Source organism: Chelonia mydas, chromosome 3 (genome assembly GCF_015237465.2).
Source record: "Chelonia mydas isolate rCheMyd1 chromosome 3, rCheMyd1.pri.v2, whole genome shotgun sequence".
Lineage (NCBI taxonomy): Eukaryota > Metazoa > Chordata > Testudines > Cheloniidae > Chelonia > Chelonia mydas.
In genome coordinates, this window is record NC_057851.1 from 101,097,022 (window position 1) to 101,116,102 (window position 19,081).

Genomic DNA, 19,081 nt, shown 5'->3' on the forward strand with positions numbered 1-19,081 from the left:
GACTTTTTTAAAGTAAATGACGCTGTATAGATTGAATCCCCGCGCTAGTCACTGTATAATTTTATCTCCACATTTTCCATCAATTTTTCTGCAACATTGGGTATAAAGAAGATATCTAGATATTACATTTCCTATGTAAATAACATTACCATCCACCAAAAAAAGTTAATATAAGTTAAACGTAGTCAGAAAACCTTGCAAGGCAGAGAAGAAATAGGAACGCAGGCATTTGCCTTACTGCATTAGGCCAGTGGTCCAGGTAGCCTGACTCTGAAAGCAGCCAGTACCAATTCTTACAGAGGAAGGTACAAGAAACCCCATCTCTAAGTGTATGTGCAGTGTGCCCAGCCATTTGATAGCATCGTCATCAGCCAGGTGAAGAGCCAGTAGCCCGCTGTTGAAGTAAGTCAGCGGGCACTTGTCAAGGATATGCAACATAGTCTAAAGTGGACCACATCTACATTGCAGGTCATTAGAGAAACCCCATTTGAAGAAACTCCCATCATGGACCATAATGGGAAAACCTGTCCCCCAGGGAAGTTTCTTCCTAATCCCCTTCAGTTTGTTTTTGGCTTGTGCCCTGAAGCGTAAGGACCTCTAAGATTTCTCATCATCTCAATCCAAGGACAGTACATAGTACTTTTCTTTAGAGTATAAAGTATTTTTATAAAAGCATTTTTGAAAGACCTTTTCCCCCTCCAGTAATAACAAAACCGAATTGCTTTCAGCACATGTACCCAACTTATTTTGCTAATCAAGTAAACATTTAGCCCTACTCTGCAGTGATTTTAAAACACAAATATAGGGAATTGTCCCATCAATGTAAAGGAAACTGCATTAGGCAACCCAGATTTCCTCACCTGGGCTACTAATAATGGGCCTGATTGTGCAAGCACTCTGCACTCAGAACTCACCTCGACTTTGAGGAACTTTCATGCATGGAGGGCATACAAGAGCAGGCCTGATACCTTAGATTATTGAATTTTATCTGTTTTTCTTTGTATGCTCTTTGTTTACATTTTGCTCTTCATTCGGCTAGACTGTGAGGCATTTGTTCTTATGCAGTGTGTGTAATAATAAGTGACTGTGTGAAGAGCTCCACAGCAAACAATCAATCCTAACTTTTAGTCTTCTAAAATAAATAGGTAAGCAAAACTAAATGAGTCATTTACATGAGCTTCTGCTAGATATACGCCGAGGCTAGTCTACTCGCTTATTGCCTGATTTTCAGACATGTGCTGAGCACTCGTATATCCCATTAAAGTCAAAAGGATGTCAAGGTGCTGAGATCTAGCCATTATAATATAATGCACAAATTATTTCATTTTCTACAAATTTCCTTTTTAGTTTAAAAAGGAACATTTGGAACACCTTATGCTGGTATACTGCATTTTTGGTTTATATATTGATATTTCTCCATCTTATTGTTTGTTGATTTTACTCCTATTTGTATATGCCTTCATCTTTTAATTCATGAAGTACTTCTGCACTGCTTGGCAATTAAGCTGCATGAAGAGAACTTGCTGTAACTCAACTACAGTAATGCAACACTGCTTTAATCTAGTTTGAATGTGGTTTTTCTTGACAAACTGAATCCATAATTTCAGCTACTCACTCCCAGGTATTAGTTCAAATACACATCACAGTATGTCTGTGTTTTGCAGGAGGTCAGACTAGATTATAATAATGTCCCTTCTGACTTTAAAATCTGATGGGGGGGGGGAATATGAGGAAAATGGTAACCTCAGTACTACTTACTGTTCCCAAATACTCATTTTACAGGCTGATTTGGCACTCATTACTCAACTTCTGTTAAAATAAAAAGGAACTTAGCCTGAGTAGGGAGGAATGCTGAAGCAGACCAGTTAACTACTGCTTGAGTGCTCCAGGTATATGCAATTAAAACTCACTTGTTGGGTGTAGACAATGCTAGCGTCCCAGCACTTACCAACTTCAGCGGAATGCTAGGCAAAGATGGCAGAACAAGACTGAGTAAAAGGGCTATTGTACATGTAGTGCTGATGACTGGTGTTTACTTCTGACACTGGATGCTACTTAACATTCCTCCAGGTTCTCAAAGGGGGGTGAAAAGCGAAAGTGCAGAAGTGAAACTACATCAGAGATCACCTAAAATTCAAACTATTCTAAAAGGCCAAGATAAAGCACTAAGAAAAAGAAACAGTGTTACCCTAAATAAAATCTCCTGCTTGAAATTACAGTTGATTTGTATGTAGCACATTATCTGTGAGGAGTATTACTCCCCAAAATGATTAGAGGCCTTATCTTCCAATTCTCTACTCAGACAATCAGGCAAAAATCCTCAAAGGTATTCAGTTATTAACTTTCATTGGGAGTTAGGAACCTAAATACCTTTGAGGATCTGGCTCTTAGTCCTTACTGACACAGGTGACTTCTTCCTTATTCACATAACTGGCCCGTTGACTCCAATAGGTTGTTTTCTGTGCAGTCCTCTCTGTCAGATTGCACCATTTTCATACGTTATATATTTTAAAGGGACTCTCTCAAAATTAAAAACCATGATGTAAGCAAGTTTCTTTACATATATTACATACAAGTTTCTTAACCTACATTATATAACCAAACTAAGGAAACACAACCTAGATGGAGCTACTATAAGGTGGGTGCATAAATGGTTGGAAAACACTTCCCTGGGAGCACTTATATCAGTGGTTCACAGTCAAGCTGGATGGGCATATCGAATGGGGTTCTGCAGGGATCAGTAGTGAGCCTGGTTCTGTTCAATATCTTCATCAATGATTTAGATAATGGCATAGAGAGTACACTCATAAAGTTTGCAGATGATACCAAAGTGGGAGGGGATGCAAGTGCTTTGGATGTTAGGATTAAAATTCAAAACTATCTGCACAAACTGGAGAAATGGTCTGAAGTAAACAGAGTGAAATTCAATAAGGACAAATGCAAAGTATTCCACTTAGGAAGGAACAATCAGCTGCACACATACAAAATGGGAAATGACTGCCTAGGAAGGAGTACTACGGAAAGGGATCTGGGGTCATAGTGGATCCCAAGCTAAATCTGAGTCAACAGTGTAACACCATTGCAAGAAAAGCAAACATCATTCTGGGACGTATCAGCAGAAGTATATAAGCAAGAAGTGAGAAGTAATTCTTCCCTCTACTCCACACTGATTAGGCTTCAGCAGGAGTATTGTGTCCAGTTCTGGGAACCACATTTCAGGAAAGATGTGGACAAACTGGAGGAAGTCCAGAGAAGAGCAACAAAAATGATTAAAGGTCTAGAAAAAATGACCTCTGAGGGAAGATTGAAAATATTGGGTTTGTTTAGTCTGGAGAAGAGAAGACTGAGAGGGGACACGATAACAGTTTTCAAGTATATATAAAATTGTTACAAGGAGGAGGGAGAAAAATTGTTCTCCTTAACCTCTAAGGATAGGACAAGAAGCAATGGCCTTAAATTGCAGCAAGGGTGGTTTAGGTTGGACGTTAGGAAAAATTTTCTAACTGTCAGGGTGGCTAAGCACTTGAATAAATTGCCTAGGAAGGTGGTGGAATCTCCATCATTGGAGATTTTTAAGAGCAGGTTAGACAAACCCCTATCAGGGATGGTCTAGATAATACTTAGTCCTGCCATGAGTGCAGGGGATTGGACTAGAGGACCTCTCGAGGTCCCTTCCAGTCTTACAATTCTATGATTACAATAGCACCTTAGATTATGAAAAAGTGTGGGAGGGGGTGAATTGAAAACATCTTACTTGTCACTATGTGTGTATGCTCTTTGCCCCTTTCTCAGCTTGGGCAATGAAAAAAATCAATTAAAACGGTTTCATTTTCAAATTCATAGTGGTGCAAGGTGTAGGTTTCAAGCACTACTATATTTTAGGCCAAATTTAAGTTGATAGTATCCCTTTAAATACAAAGAACACAGTCCCATATGAACATCACATAATTTTAAGTCTAATTCATTTTTGTCCTGAGTCCTCCTGCCTTTCATTCCCCTTATTTACATTGTTTCCTTCCATGTTTATTCCTTTCTTTCAGACAGTGAAGATAGTCTGATTATGTTCTCATGTACACCAGCTCAATGCTGCTGTCACTAGGTTTAACACAGTGAAAGGGAATGTTTAATTCTCCAAAATATATCATTTAAATTGGAAGCCGGAGAAAAATGAAGAAAACATTTGTATTTATATAGGGCCAAATCCTAGCCCCACTGAAGTCAATAACAAAACTCCTGTTGACTTCAGTGAAATCAGGATTTGACCAACTAGAATTAATAAAAAATCTTTTACACTAAACCTAAATTTCATGCCTGAATTATTCAACAGCTTCCTTTTGTTACTTCTTCATTTTAATTCTGACAGAATTTTAGGCCTATTCAGTAATTGCAATGAATTAAGCTTCATTAATTGTTGACTAGTTAGATAATATCAACGGTGTACAAGGCAAGCACATTGCTACCCATTATCGTTGCAAAGGTAATCTTTCAAGTCAAAGAGTTGACATCTTCTCTTCCTGTCCCCAGACAGAATGCTCCTGTGCCCTTGCTGGTTTTGCCAAAGGGTAGCAGAGTGAAATTAATAAAGCCAGTCAGTTTCCTGGCTGCTATTCTATACCATGCAGAGGTCAATGAAATTGTCAATAATCATGTCAATTTCATGCTAATTGAAAAAGCTATAAGAACAGCAAGCTGCAGCTGGAATTCTTCAGGAAGAAAGGAAGTCTCATAGTAATAGGGCTAGATAAGGACAATACAGGTAAAGACACCTCCCTTGGCAGTAACCCAGAGGCCCTGAAGGAGGCATACAATGACAGAAATACTTCCTTCCCTTGGCAGAAGCTAGGAGATTTTCAGTGAGAAAAGTAAAAGCCCCAAGAGCCTTCCCAAAAGCTAGTGATTGTTGCAGCTTCAAATTATCAGACACCTTGCATCCAGAGGCTGATACATAAGATGGTGTACTCCAGAAAAGTTCAGACACATCATTCCATGGGGTTGGGAGGATGGGCATCTGAGCAGAGCATTACCCAGGGCCTCACTTATGGGGTTTCCCATTCCTATCTTTCATAAATATGTCTAGATAGCAGACACCTTCTAACTGAATTAGTTAGCAAACCTAAGATTTTTTTTTAGCTATATTCTAAAAATAAATTAGGTGAGAGATGCATGCACTATGGACAATACAGTATTTGGCTTTTGCTGCCATACAGAGGCAGAATGACATGGTACATTTCACAGTACTTTGATTAATATAAAGTATGGCAATGAAAGAAAAGCAAGGTTTTTACATTTACACAGCTTTGTTCAAAAACCATTGAAATAAGTAAGCAAAAAATGCATTACCTAAGTGTGCAATTATGCTATTATATGCCAGAGTTCCAACTGCCAGAACTAAAAGAGCTCACTTTCAAGTCTGATCTCCCATCACAAGAGTTTCTGTCCTGAAATTCTGATGCCAAACCTAATACAATCTGAATTTGAAAACCTGATGCAGGCACATGAGGCTGAAGGGAAAGTGAATTTATCATTCTATAATCATAAATACGGGAATCTATTGATAGTCCTACAAGGGAATATGCTGAGAAATTGAGTGGCAGCTCCAAGGTTTTACCCACACCAGTGTAGCAGGATGTTTTGGTCCCCAAAACCTGTAGTGCCATAGTCTATGTGGAACCTTTTTGCCTCCCTACTGCCATTTGACACCACAACTCCTCTGGTAGCCAACTGCCACGGTCTCTGAGCTCCCATCAAGACCAGGTTCCACAGGATGGAGTGGAGGCCACACAAGTTACTGCAGGCCCTGCCACAACCCACCAAAACCTGTGTGGCGGGGTCTGCAAAGAAATGATGTGTGTGCATGTGCATGTATGTGTAAGGAGCATGCAGTGGAAGTGGCACACCATCCAGCCAGGATATGCAGGTATTATCTTACCTCTACTTGCAGAAGCAGAGGGGATTACTGATACCTGCTGTTACTGCATTGGTTAAAAAGAAAAAAAAAACAGAAGAAGAAAAAAGTTATTGTAAACGTTTTAGCTAATGTGTTCCAAACACATACAGACGTTGTCAAAACTTAGTTCCAAATTCTCTCGCAGTCAGACTGCTCCCTCCTTTTGTTAAATAAGAGGAAAAGAATATTTAATATGATCATTCTGGTTCTATAAAGTCTTTAGGACTCTGATAGCCATTGCTATTCCCCCCTTATTTACCTTACCTATTTGACCACAAGAAGCTCTTGATGGCCTTGTATATGCAAATCTTTTTTGCCAGTGGAGCCGGACTGACTGTAGCAGATAGTTTACTGTACACATTGCCAGCAAGTCAAATAGTTTCAAATTTGCTACTGTGACTGTATGTAAATCATGGTAGAGCACAGAGTTCACAGACTTTCTTGGCAACTGTTTTACTTTATATACGTAGTTCTGTTTAATCCCATCTGTCATGAATATTTTATGCAATTGATATATAATGTATACACTTCCAAGCATACAAATATAAAAACTATCCCAAATTTTGGGTCAGCACAAAGGAATTGTTGAAATATTCACACTGGACCTAATTTTCAAAAGTTCTGAGCTCCAGCTTTAGCAATGGGAACTGCAAGAGCTCAGCACCTTTGAAAATTAGGCCCAGTATGACCTGATACAGTAGCGGGGGAAACAGTCAGAACACACTATATGGATATTTTAAATTGGCGGTTCCCAAACTGTGCTCTGTAAACAACCAGTGCTGCAAAGAGCACTACTTGGTGGTTCGTGGAGAGTTTAATATTATTAGTTCCTCCTTCTTTTCCCCCAAATCACATTAAAGGAAACTACTGTATTTTAGCTAATTTTTTTTCCATGTAAACAGTGTAGTTGCCTGTGGGATATTATTTAAGCACCAATGGAAGAGATGGTGGTCCAAGAGATAATCTCTCTGTCAAGACATGGAACAAACCACAAGCGTGTCCAGGAATCTGTTTTAAACTATACTGCCACGTGATAGCTCAAAAAAAGAATAAAAACACCAAGAAAGAAAAGCTTTGTAAAATTTAAAATACTACTTAAGGCCCTGATCATATCGTTACATCAAGTGGACCCTTATTCCCATCCAAAGCCCTGTTGACTTCACCCCAGCGGAGTATGCAAAACGCAGGCAGGCTCTCACCTAATACAGAATCAATTACTAAAGGAGAAAATTGGGGGTCACTGACTGAAAGGAGAGGAGCCACTAGCCAGCTAATGTGGTAGAGAGTGAGACAGTGACACACTTTCCACTCCAGTGTCCCAACGACCAGGAAGTGTGAGAAAGGTATTTCCTCAAACTGTCAAGAATCACAGAAAACATCTGATAGGAAAAACTGGGCCTGATCCTGTGAGGAAGGGGAAGAGATGGCATTGTGCTACATAGCAACCTGCCACCAGGTCAGGAGTGGCCAGGGATGACGGATGGTCCAGAAAACAGAACCTCAAACACAGTGTGTAACCCCAATCTGAGTGGGATGCATCTACCCCTACCAATCACATGTGGGGAGTCTGTCTTTTGCCTACTCTGTGGTAAGGTTTGTATAGCAGGTCATCCCAATAAAATGCCATTGAATTGAGTTGACTCCACTGAAGAAAACGTGAAATGAATGCTAGAGGTAGTAAGTGACCCATTACACCAGTTGGATCAAACTTATGTCCGATATGGACCGCATGTGGTGTGTTAGCTAATAACTCCGGTCAGCCCCAGCACAGCCCCTCGCTGGTCTGGATTGCACCCCAGAACGTCACACCCAGGAAAACAGGTAATCAAGCAGGTGACAAAAACACCCCACCACTGCCTAGCTCTTTGAAAGAGCGGTGGCTCCCCTGGGGAGCTGTACACTGTGGGCTCCCACAGGAGGCAGAGAACTAGGGCCACGCTCTGGCTGAGGGGCGAGAGCTGCGGCTCCCCGAGCGGGCTGCTGCCCAGCGGAACAAGGGAGAGAGAAGGGGGAAGCGAGCGAGGCAGGGGCAGGAAGAAGAGCGGGAGGCGATGGGGCAGAGGCCGGCGCTGCCGGCGCTCACCTGCGTTGTAGAAGCGGTCCAGCACCGTGGTCTCCCCGAAGTCCAGCTTGGCGAAGTGCAAGGTCTCCAGGGAGGCCCCGACCGCCTCGCACGCCTCCCGCAGGCTCTGCAGGGCCCCGCTCTCCGCCGCCACCAGGAGCCCCTGGCTCTCCTCGTTGATCACGTAGGTCACCGTGGTCCTCCTGGTGCCGCCGCCCTTAGCCCGGGCTCCAGTCCCCGCCGCGGGGCAGGCAGCGCTGCTGTCCTCGTTCCAGTAGGTGCCGGCTGGCGGCGAGGCCGGGGCGGGGAGGAGGCTCCGGGCGCCCCCGTCGGGCCCCGGCGCTCTCCGGCTGACCCCGCCGAGCCCTTCCTGGTGCAGGCAGCCGCCGCTCGGCGGGCTGGGCACCGAGAAGCTGATCCCCTCGCTGCTGTCGCTCATCCCTGCGGAGCCCCGCGCGGCGTCCCCGGCTCTGCTGGTGCCGCTCGCCGGAGCTAAGCAGATGCCATGCTTCGCCGCCCGCCGGGCTCGCCCTGCCCCTCGCCGCCAGAGGCTCCTGCAGCCCGCCGCTGGGCGGGGAAAGCGGAGACGGTCCCCGCTTAGCAGCTGCCGAGGTCTCGCTGAGCCGGGAGGGCAGCGCAGTCCCGCCCGGTGCCTGCCAAGGGCACCATTGCGCGCCCCCGCCCCCGTGGGCTGGGCTGGCTTCACCTGCAGGGAAGCGACCACCTGGCGAGCGGCTCTGCTGGCAGCCGGGCACGGGGCACAGCCTCTCCCCGCAGTCACTGCACTTCTTCGCCCACTGCTCCCCGGGCAGACGCTCCTCCTTCGCCTCGCACCGCCGGCGCGGCTCCCTCCGGCGGACTGGCTGCCCTGCCGCTGGGCCGGGCGCTCCGATCAGCTCGTCCTGCAGCGGCAGCGCACAAGCCACTTGTGGTATCGCTGCTTGAGCCAGCTATGGCTGGAACCGTAAAGCAGCAGCAGCCGCACCGGAGCCAGCCCAGAGCTGCCCGGCTCCTCCCTTATTCCCTCCCCTTGCCCAGGACTATAAAGAGCCGCATTCCTGCGCTGAGCGCTCAGAGCCGCGCCAAACTTTAGGCAGGGCTCGGTGCGTAACGTCGCAGGCTCTTTCTTGGGCTCGTACCAGCGCTTGATTCGCTTTCTTCTCTGCACTGCGCCCTCTGCTGCTCCATGCTGTGCTTGGTCGTTTGGCGGTGTCAGCGGGCAGTGCTCCTCGACAGATCTTGGCTGGGCTGCCTTTGTTTTTTTTTTTTTTTTAATACTTTCAGTGGATACTAGCTATGTGTATTTTTATATGTATCAATGTAAGTTGTAGGAAATCTATGGGGGGGGGGTGTCAGCCAATAATTATTCAACAATAGTATATGGTGAGATTCAAAAAGTAAAAGCTTGTAACTAGGGTCCTACCAACTTCACAGCCAAGAAAAATGCATCACAGACTGTGAAAGCTGGTCGCCTCTGTGAAATTTGATCTTTTGTGTGCTTTTACCCTATACTGTACAGATTTCATGGTGGGGACCAGCATTTTTCAAACTGGGGGTCCTGACCCAAAAGGGAGTTGCAGGTGGATCGCAAGGTTATTTTAGAGAGGGTTGTGGTATTGCCACCCTTACTTCTGTGCTACCGTCAGAGCTAGGCTGCTGGAGAATGGCAACTATTGACCAGACACCAAGCTCCGAAGGCAGTGCCCTGCCACCAGCAGCACAGATGTAACAGTGGTAATACCCTACCATGCCACCCTTACTGCTGCCGTCAGAGCTGGGCGGCTGTAAAATGGCAGCTGCTGACTGAGCTCTACAGCAGCACAGAAGTAGAGGTGGCAATACCATACCACGCCATCCTTCCTTCTGCGCTGCTGCTGGCTCTGCCTTCAGAACTGGGCTCCCGGCCAGCAGCCACTGTTCTCCAGCTGCCCAACTCTGAAGGCAGCGTCACTGCCAGCAGCAGTGCAGAAGTAAGGATAGCAGTACCGCAACCACCACCACCACCACCACCTTCCCCCGCCACACACACAATAACCTTGCGACTACCCCCCCAGAACTCCTTTTTGGGTCAGGATCCCTATAATTACAAACACCTTGAAATTTCAGATTTAAAGAGCTGAAATCATGAAATTTACAATTTTTAAAATCCTATGACCACGAAATTAACCAAAGTAGATGTGAATTTGGTAGGGCTGTTGCCGGCACCCAGTCCCAGAGGCGAGCAAAAGCGGGGGGGGTTTCGCTACCCGGTATGCTTCACCCAATAATCACAACGGGGTGGAGAAGCAGAAAAGTTTATTTGAAGCTTCAAAGAAGGTACAGGGAGATTAGAATCTCAAATCCTGCACACAGAGCAGGAAGTTACACAGGCTTTTATACATCCTTTCTTCAACATACTTATCCAATAGCAAGCTGCCCTAAGTATCCATCTAGCCAGCCAATCCAGTTACCAGCTAGTTCCCTTGTTCTCTGTACCAGCTGTTAAATCATACATAAAGCTGCTTTATTCAGCATTGTTCTTCCATATCTGCCCTGTTTGGCCTTGTTTAGTTTCAGGCAGTCTGACTCTGCAACATATTGTTACAGATCCTCAGCATAACTGCTGTGAGTGCCTCCAGGCCAGGGGGGGCCAAGGACACTTGGGCCTAGTGCGATGGGGCTTCATCGACATTCGTGGTCTTCCATCCCCTTGAGTTACCTAGTGGCCATGCCCCAGTGTCCCCAACAACTCTCTCCTTTGAGAACACTCAACAGCCTTGGCTCTGAGTTTTCTCACTTGGGCTACTTATTTCTTTACAATAGGACTTTGCATAAGCACTTTGTGATAGCCCTGAAGAGAATGACTTATTAACTTTTGCAAAAGGGCCCTGACACATGACACTGCACAGCATAATACCATTAATACAAGCAATACAGGAAAGAGAAGTTTCAATAACAGGCTAACTAAACCACCAAGCCAAAACGACAAACCCCAGCCTGAAAACAAAGTTTGCAACCAATCGCTCTCTGGGGCAGTATAGGCAACCTGTGCTCCGGCTCGGGCATGGGCCTCAGCCTGTACCACCTTTTCATAGATCTCATAATTGCTATCATTTACATATACACAACATCGGGGCCCGATGAGGGCACAAACCCCTCCCTGGGATGCCAAGAGATAGTCCAAAGCCAGCCTGTTTTGGAGGGAAAAGGTCCTGAGCTGCTGTACCTCTTTATTTAATGTTTTTACTGCTGACCCTAAATCACTAACCGAGTCCTCTAACTCTAAGGCCACTTTCTCAAGTACCACTTGCAGCCTTACAGTATAGCGGCCTATGCATGCCATGGCTGGCCCGGTAAACAGTGGCGCTATTCCCAGTACAGAGCACCCTACAAGCTCCTCGGTTGTGAGGGAATTCTTTATATTGCCCTCCAATGCCGTAGTCAGTTGCCGCAGGGACTTTTCTCATGACTCAGAGGTATCTCAGGCATTTCTAATCTTTCCTTTGGGCAGTGTGGCAGTTATTGACAAATGAGGAACTCCATGAGATATAAAACAGCTACCTGTCCAGTTGGCTAGCAGCACCTTGTAAGCCTTTCGGCCACATACAAAATAGTGACCTTGTAGGGCCCAGAAAGGACTGTTTCTTAAGGGGATTCCTGGGATATTTAAGGCTGCTTTGGCTGCTTTTTCAAACAATTCATATGCCCCTAAGGGGCATCCCATCCTCCTGATTGGGTACAAGTGGGAGCATTTCTAATTGTGCCATTTAAATTACACTCGCCATAGGGACCACTACAAACCCACCATTGGCTTGCTACATTGGAGATATTAACTGGATGCCAAGTTATATTTCCAAACCTTTCTTTTGTGGTAAGATTATTTGTATTATTTATTTCCTAAAAGGGGAGGAACCATTACACCCACACTGCTGGCCTCCCCTTTTGGTCTTTATCCAATACCCATCAGCCCACTGTGTAATAACATAGGAGCTTTTTCCCACAGGACGCCCATAGTGATCAGATTGGTTTTGGGTAAAACATAATACTCCCTTAGTGAGTACTGCAACTGAATACTCCTGGTCCTGATAGGTGGCTTGCTGTAAAGAGGTCTTGTTCCAGAACGGCGAGTCCGTTCTTTCCTGCTCTTTGGTGGCGGCTAATTCTGCTAGGGTCAGGGGCAGCATGTCAAGGGGCATTCCCGTTTTGGGGGACAGTGGAGTTGGAGCACATACCCAGCAATCAGTCTGGTTTGTTAAAGTAGCAATGGTGCGCAAGCGAAAGAAAGGAGTTATGCTCCCGATATGCACAGTTTGGAAATAACAATACAGAGAATAACAATGTTACCCAATTAATTATTACCAGAGTCTTCCCAATCCAGGGTTTTTAGTACCAGGGTGGGCCCATTTTAGCGTTAAGGTGCCCGCTATTTGTGTCTTTTAAACAGTAGCTTTAGCCTGAGATCGTCACTAGATGAGGAGTCAGCAGGTTGGACGGTTCACTGTTCTGCTGACGAGGGGGCGGGTACTGCCTTCAGTAGAGAGTGATGGATCCAGTTCTTGTGTCCCTCGATCTTTGCCGCTGTATGGGAGATCAGCAGGACGGTATAGGGTCCTTTCCACTTTTCCTGGAGAGGCTCCTCTTTCCAGGTACGAACAAGCACGGAGTCACCGGGCTGTAAGGAGTGGATGGGAGAGTCCAAGGGGAGAGGCTGGGAATCCTTGGTATACCTGTGAAGAGACAAGAGAACAGCAGACAGGGAATACATATACTGTGACAAAAAACCATTACCCAACTCCCATTCCCCTGACAGAACCGGGGTGCCATTCATAGGCCATGCCCTTCCAAACATAATTTCAAAGGGACTAAGCCCTAATCTACCCTTTGGGAGAACACGGATACGGAGTAGGACGAGGGGCACAGCATCAGGCCATCGCAGTGAGGCTTCTTGGCACACTTTTGAGAGATGCTGTTTAAGGGTCTGATTGGTACGTAACACTACACCACTGGCTTGCGGTCTCCAGGGCGTATGGAGTTTCCAGGGGATCTGTAAGGCATTTGAGATGCTTTGGATGATTTTTGACGTGAAGTGTGTCCCATTGTCAGATTCCATCCACAGGGGGAGTCCAAAGCGAGGAATGATCTCCTTAACAAACTTAAGGGCCACTGTTCTGGCAGTGCAATTACGGCATGGGAAGGCTTCTGGCCATCTGCTGAATCAATCCACTAAGACGAGGAGATATTTGAACCCTTGGGTCAGTAAAGTCTATTTGCCACACTCGTCCGGGGCCCGGAGTGGGTTCTAGGGCAGCTGATGGCACAGGATGTCCCGGTCGGGGGTTATTCTTCTGGCAGACTAAGCAGTCCGCTTGTACCCGGGCAGCCAGGAGTCAGAGTCTGGAAGTGATAAAGTATTTTCCCATTAGCTGGATAAGTGCTTCCCTGCCAGCATGAGTGGTTTGATGTAGTTTCTGCAGCACCGGCCGGATCAGGCCCTTTGATAAGAGGACCTTCCCTTCCGGGGAATGGAGCCATCCCTCCTTTTCCCGGAGACCGAGTTTGTCAGTTAGCTGTCTCTCCTCCCCAGAGTACTGAGGGGTTGGAAGCTCCCCTACTGATGGGATAAAGGCATGCATATGGGTGTTCTCAGTCTGAGGGGATGGCAGGGTGGCAGCATGCTTAGCCTCTCTATCTGCCCGGGCATTACCTCTGGCCACATCTTGATCTTCCCTTCGATGGGCTTTACAGTGTACCACCGCCACTTCCAAGGGAAGTTGTATAGCATCTAGGAGCCGGAGGATTTGGGGCCCGTACTTGACTGGGGAGCCTTGGGCTGTCAGCATTCCCCTTTGCTTCCATAGGCCAGTGTGAGCATGTAGCACACCAAAAGCATACTTTGAATCAGTAAAAATGTTGACCCGCTTTCCTTTTGACAGTTCAAGTGCACGGGTCAGGGCTATTAGTTCGGCAAGCTGGGCAGAGGTCCCAGCAGGCAAACCTTTAGCTTTCACAGTGTCATGGAGGGTCACAACAGCATAACCCGCCCTCCTTTGCCCATCTATTACAGTACTGCTACCATCAGTGTACCACTCATAATCTGCATTTGGGAGGGGTACATCCTTTAAATCCGGACAGCTGGAGTATTGGGCATCTATGATCTCTAAACAGCCATGTTCCTGTTCCTCTGTTTCTGACAAGAGGGTGGCTGGGTTAAGGGAGGGGCAAGGCTGTAAAGTGACTTCAGAGTTCTCTAACAGCTTAGCCTGATACCGAGCAATCCGAGCCTGGGTGAGCCAAAGCCCTCCCTTTGTATCCAATAAGGCTCGGACCACATGGGGAGTACAGATTTGCATAACCCCTCCCAATGTTAGCTTCTCAGCTTCCTCAAGCACTTGGGCAGTAGCTGCGACTGCCCGCAAACATGCCGGCCAACCCTTTGCAACCTGATCCAGTTGCTTAGAAAAATAAGCCACGGGACGTCTCCATGCTCCTAACAGCTGTGTGAGCACTCCTAGGGCCACCCCCTTTTGTTCATGTACATACAACTGAAACGGCTTAGAGAGATCCAGCAGGCCCAGAGCCAGGGTTTCCATCAACTTCCTTTTCAAGATTTTAAATGCCCTGTCAGCCTCTGGGGTCCAATAGAAGGGATCATGATCTGTTCCTTTTACACAGTCGTACAGGGGTTTAGCCCATAGTCCAAACTCTGGGATCCATATCCTGCAAAAGCCTGCCATACCCAGAAATGCCCTGAGCCGCTTACAATTACTTGGGGTAGGAACTTGACAGATAGCTTCCTTTCTTTCGCTTGAAAGCTGACGCTCCCCTTGCCGTACGTGAAACCCGAGGTACCGTACCTCTGGGAGGGCGATTCGAGCCTTACTCCGTGCTACCCGATATCCCCGGAGTCCAATAAAATTCAGGAGGCTCACGGTGGCTTTAAGGCAGGGGGTTTGGCCCACAGTGGCAACTAACAAATCATCTACATACTACAGAAGGAGGGCCTCCTCATTATCCCATTCCTCTAGGTCCCTGGCCAGAGCCTGGCCAAAGAGGGTGGGGGAGTTTTTAAATCCCTGGGCCAACACTGTCCAGCAAAGTTGCTTTTTAACCCTATTTTGGTCCTCCCACTCGAAGGAGAAGATCTCCTGTGACAGGGTGGTAACTGGGATGGTAAAGAAAGCATCTTTCAGATTGAGAACTGAAAAATGGGTATACTGTCCCCCTATAGAAACCAATAAGGTATACGAGTTAGGGACAAGAGGGTGCAGAGTCTTAACCCGTTCATTGACTGCCCTTAGGTCCTGTACCAGCCAATACGTGCCATGAGGCTTCTGTACGGGTAGAATGGGAGTGTTCCAGACTGACTGACATTCCTGGAGAATACCATACATTAGGAATCGATCTATAGTTTCCTGTAAACCTTCTCTGGCTTCCCTCTTGATTGGATACTGTTTTACTTGCACTGGGCCTTTCCCTGGTATGAGCTGAATAGTAATGGGAGTCTGGTGGGTGTCCTTTCTTGGGATCCCTGATGCCCACACGAGGGGGTACACCTGGTCTTCCCACGGGCTCCATTCTGGGGCTTGCACAGCTGAGGGTTCAACTGCAAGGGTCATGATCCATGCATTCTCAGGGGGTAAGGTAAGGGTTATTTCATCCTCAGTAAAATGCAGGGTGGCACCGAGGCAACAAAGCAGATCCTGTCCCAGCAGAGGTGTTGGACACTCAGGGAGGTATACCAGCTTGTGGGATATAGTTCTGTTTCCCAAAGCGCATTCCGCTGGGCCATACACTGGGCACTTGGTGTCTCTGCCTGTGGTTCCCACCACAGTAAGGGAATCTGCTACTGGCAACTGAAGGGGTCAATTTAGGGCAGTTCGTGCCGCTCCAGAGTCCACTAAAAAATCTATTTCTGAGCTTCCCACCCGCATCTTTACTCGGGGTTCTGGGTGTAGGGTGGTCCGTCTCCCCTGACACCCCTATTCCTGCTCCACCGTCGCCATCATAGAGGCACCCCCCTTTTCTTTCCTCTTTGGGCACTCATTTTTCCAGTGCCCCTCTTGTCGACACAAGGCACACTGGTTGCGACCCAGTCGTCTCTCCTGTGAGCCCGGACGTTCGCGTCCACGGCCCCTTCCTCCCCGGCCACTTCCCTTAGTGCCGGCCTGTAGCGCTGTTACCATCAGTCTCACTTGCTTTCTCTCCTTCTCTGTCTCTTTCAGACTATAAGCTCGGTTTGCAGTCTCTAAGATTTGTGCCATGGTCATGCCCATTAAATCCTCCTTTTTTTGTAACTTTCTCTTAATATTAGGGGCTGCTCTGCTCATAAAAATTCCCTCAATAATTGACTCAGTTGCCTGATCATCGGGGTCTGCATTAGTGTTCTGTTGAATTGTGTCCCGAATACACTGTAGAAAGGCCCCTGGGCTTTCTTTTAAATCCTGCATTACTTCATATGGCTTTGCCCAATTATTATGTCGGACAGCCGAGTGACGGAGTCCATGCAAAAGCAACTCCTTATAGGAGGTAAGGCGGGTCATATCCCCAGGATTATTTGGATCCCACCTGAGGTCTGCTCAGGGGACTTGTGCATCCGGGTCAGGGACATTAATATGATCCCGGTCGTACTGTTTCTGCGCCTCCTCCCTTGCTTTGGACACAACCTGTTGTCTTTCAACCTCAGACAATAGGGTTCCCAGGAGGATGTTACAAGCATCCCAGCTTGTGACTACTGAGGCACCCCTCAAAGACTGAAATAAACCTGCTTGGGTTGGTGGAAAACTCTCCTACCTGTGCTTTGAAAGCAGCCAAATCCACAGGGTTAAAGGGCACATGAGTATAAACCTGCATAGTCGTGGCCGGACGCCTGTCCGATCCAGACCGGGCGACTTTAGTTTCAGTGATTAAGGGGTATAGGCCAACCATTGGGGACTTACAAGGTGTGGGTGTAGGGGCCGAAGGGGACACCGGCTCTGCCATTACAGTGGGGGTGGGGGTCTGGGGACTAACAATAGCTGCTACCGAACCAGTCGGAGTCAGATTACAGTGCTGTAAAATATCTGGTCGAGTACATAAAGCCAGAAACAAATGCGCATACATATGTTCATTCCATTTCCTTGTTCTCTGACAGAACAGGAGTAACTGGAAGATCGTGTTGTAATTAATTGACCCTCCTGGTGGCCACCACTCCTGGTCCTATAGTTGATATGGAGGCCAGTCAACTGTACAGAATCGTTTTAATTGGCTCTTAGTCATTGAATCCGCACCAAATACCTTCCAGTTTGCTAGAATGCATTCTAGGGGCGTACACTGTGCCCTAACCCCTGAGCTCTGTCCCTGTCCCATACCTACAGGGTAACTCTGGGCGTCCCCAGGTTCCAACAGAGCATACAATCCGGATTTCAAAAGGTTCCTACATTATCCAAGGGACCGGTTCCTCATCGTCGCCCGTAGCTGCTCCTCCCCTATGTCCAAGGGACCGATTCCTCACTGTCGCCCACAGCTGCTTCTCCACTATATGAGTGCGTTGCACCGTTGTGCCCTCCGGGGTCGATCAAATCGCATCTCCTCCGAGGCCCCCGATGAACTCACCGGTGCGCACTGGGCGTCGGTTCTCGCCGCAATCCTCGACCTCCAGGAGGGGTCCGGGCAAGGCTAAATAGCAGCCCCGTCGCCCACCCAGGGATGCCAAAAGCTGTTGCCGGCACCCAGTCTGTTTTTGAAGTCTCCAACGAGAGACTGCTGAATTGGAATTAATTTGAAAACTGGATACAATTAACTTAGGCTTGAATAGAGACTGGGAGTGGATGTGTCATTACACAAAGTAAAACTATTTCCCCATGTTTATTTCCCCACCCCCCACTGCTCCTCAGACTTTCCTGTTAACTGCTGGCAATGGCCCACCTTGATTATCACTACAAAAGGTTTTCTTCACCCCCACCCCCCGCTCTCCTGCTGGTAATAGCTCATCTTAAGTGATCACTCTCCTTACAATGTGTATGATAACAACCATTTTTTCATGTTCTGTGTGTATATAAATCTCCTCACTGTATTTTCCATTGAATGCATCCAATGAAGTGAGCTGTAGCTCACGAAAGCTTATGCTCAAATAAATTGGTTGGTCTCTAAGGTGCCACTCCTTTAATTATGAAAACAAGCTTTAAAATATATTAATCTTTTAAAAGACTTGCTTAAAGAGGCAGATAGATCTAGGTCTCACAGGTTTGGTGGTTAAAAAACGTTTTACAAGAAGGTAATAGAAATACAGCTTCAATAAAAGAAAAACTCTTTGAGAAATGCATGTTTATTTGGAGATATGCATTTCCCTGCTGTGTTTACAACCTCTAAACATTGAAGCATAGAGAGTCTAGTGCAAGAGAACCAGGCACTGGACCTGACTATAACAAAAAGTGAAACTAACTAATCTGCTTTCATTGCTCTCACTGAATGCACAACATAGAATATTAGGGTTGGAAGAGACCTCTGGAGGTCATCTAGTCCAATCCCCTGCTCAAAGCAGGACCAACACCAACTAAATCATCCCAGCCAAGGCTTTGTCAAGCCAGGCCTTAAAAACCTGTAAGAATGGAGATTCCACCACCTCCCTAGGTAACCCATTCCAGTGCTTCACCACCCTCCTCATGAAATAGTGTTTCCTGATATCCAACCTAGACCTCCCCCACTGCAACTTGAGACTATTGCTTCTTGTTCTTTCATCTGCCACCACTGAGAACAGCTGAGCTCCATCCTCTTTGGAACCCCCCTTCAGGTAGTTGAAGGCTGCTATCAAATCCCCCCTCACTCTTCTCTTCTGCAGAATAAATAACCCCAGTTCCCTCAGCCTCTCCTCGTAAGTCATGTGCCACAGCCCCCTAATCATTTTCATTGCCCTTCGCTAGACTCTCTCCAATTTGTCCACATCCCTTCTGTAGTGGGGGGACCAAAACTGGACAATACTCCAGGTGTGGCCTCACCAGTGCCGAAGAGAGGGGAATAATCACTTCCCTCGATCTGCTGGCAATGCTCCTACTAATACAGCCCAATATGCGGTTGGCCTTCTTGGCAACAAGGGCACACTGCTGACTCATAGCCAG

The 19,081-nt window shown here is 46.8% G+C and overlaps 1 protein-coding gene across 5 annotated transcripts in view; it reads right to left on the bottom strand.

Annotated features, from left to right (window-relative positions):
- The window catches only part of MAP3K5 (mitogen-activated protein kinase kinase kinase 5), a 155,092-nt gene extending 146,059 nt beyond the window's left edge, over positions 1 to 9,033 (bottom strand). For 2 of the 5 annotated variants that reach the window (XR_005224718.2, XM_037894853.2), the window contains exon 1: positions 8,031 to 9,033. Coding sequence is in view for 4 of the 5 variants with exons in the window: in XM_037894853.2 (XP_037750781.1) it covers positions 8,031 to 8,448 (418 nt within the window). In the remaining variant the exon portion in view is untranslated. The remainder of the gene's footprint in view (positions 1 to 8,030) is intronic. The other 3 variants (XM_037894854.2, XM_037894852.2, XM_027820561.3) reach the window with 3 other exon arrangements.
- Positions 9,034 to 19,081: the final 10,048 nt, after the last annotated feature.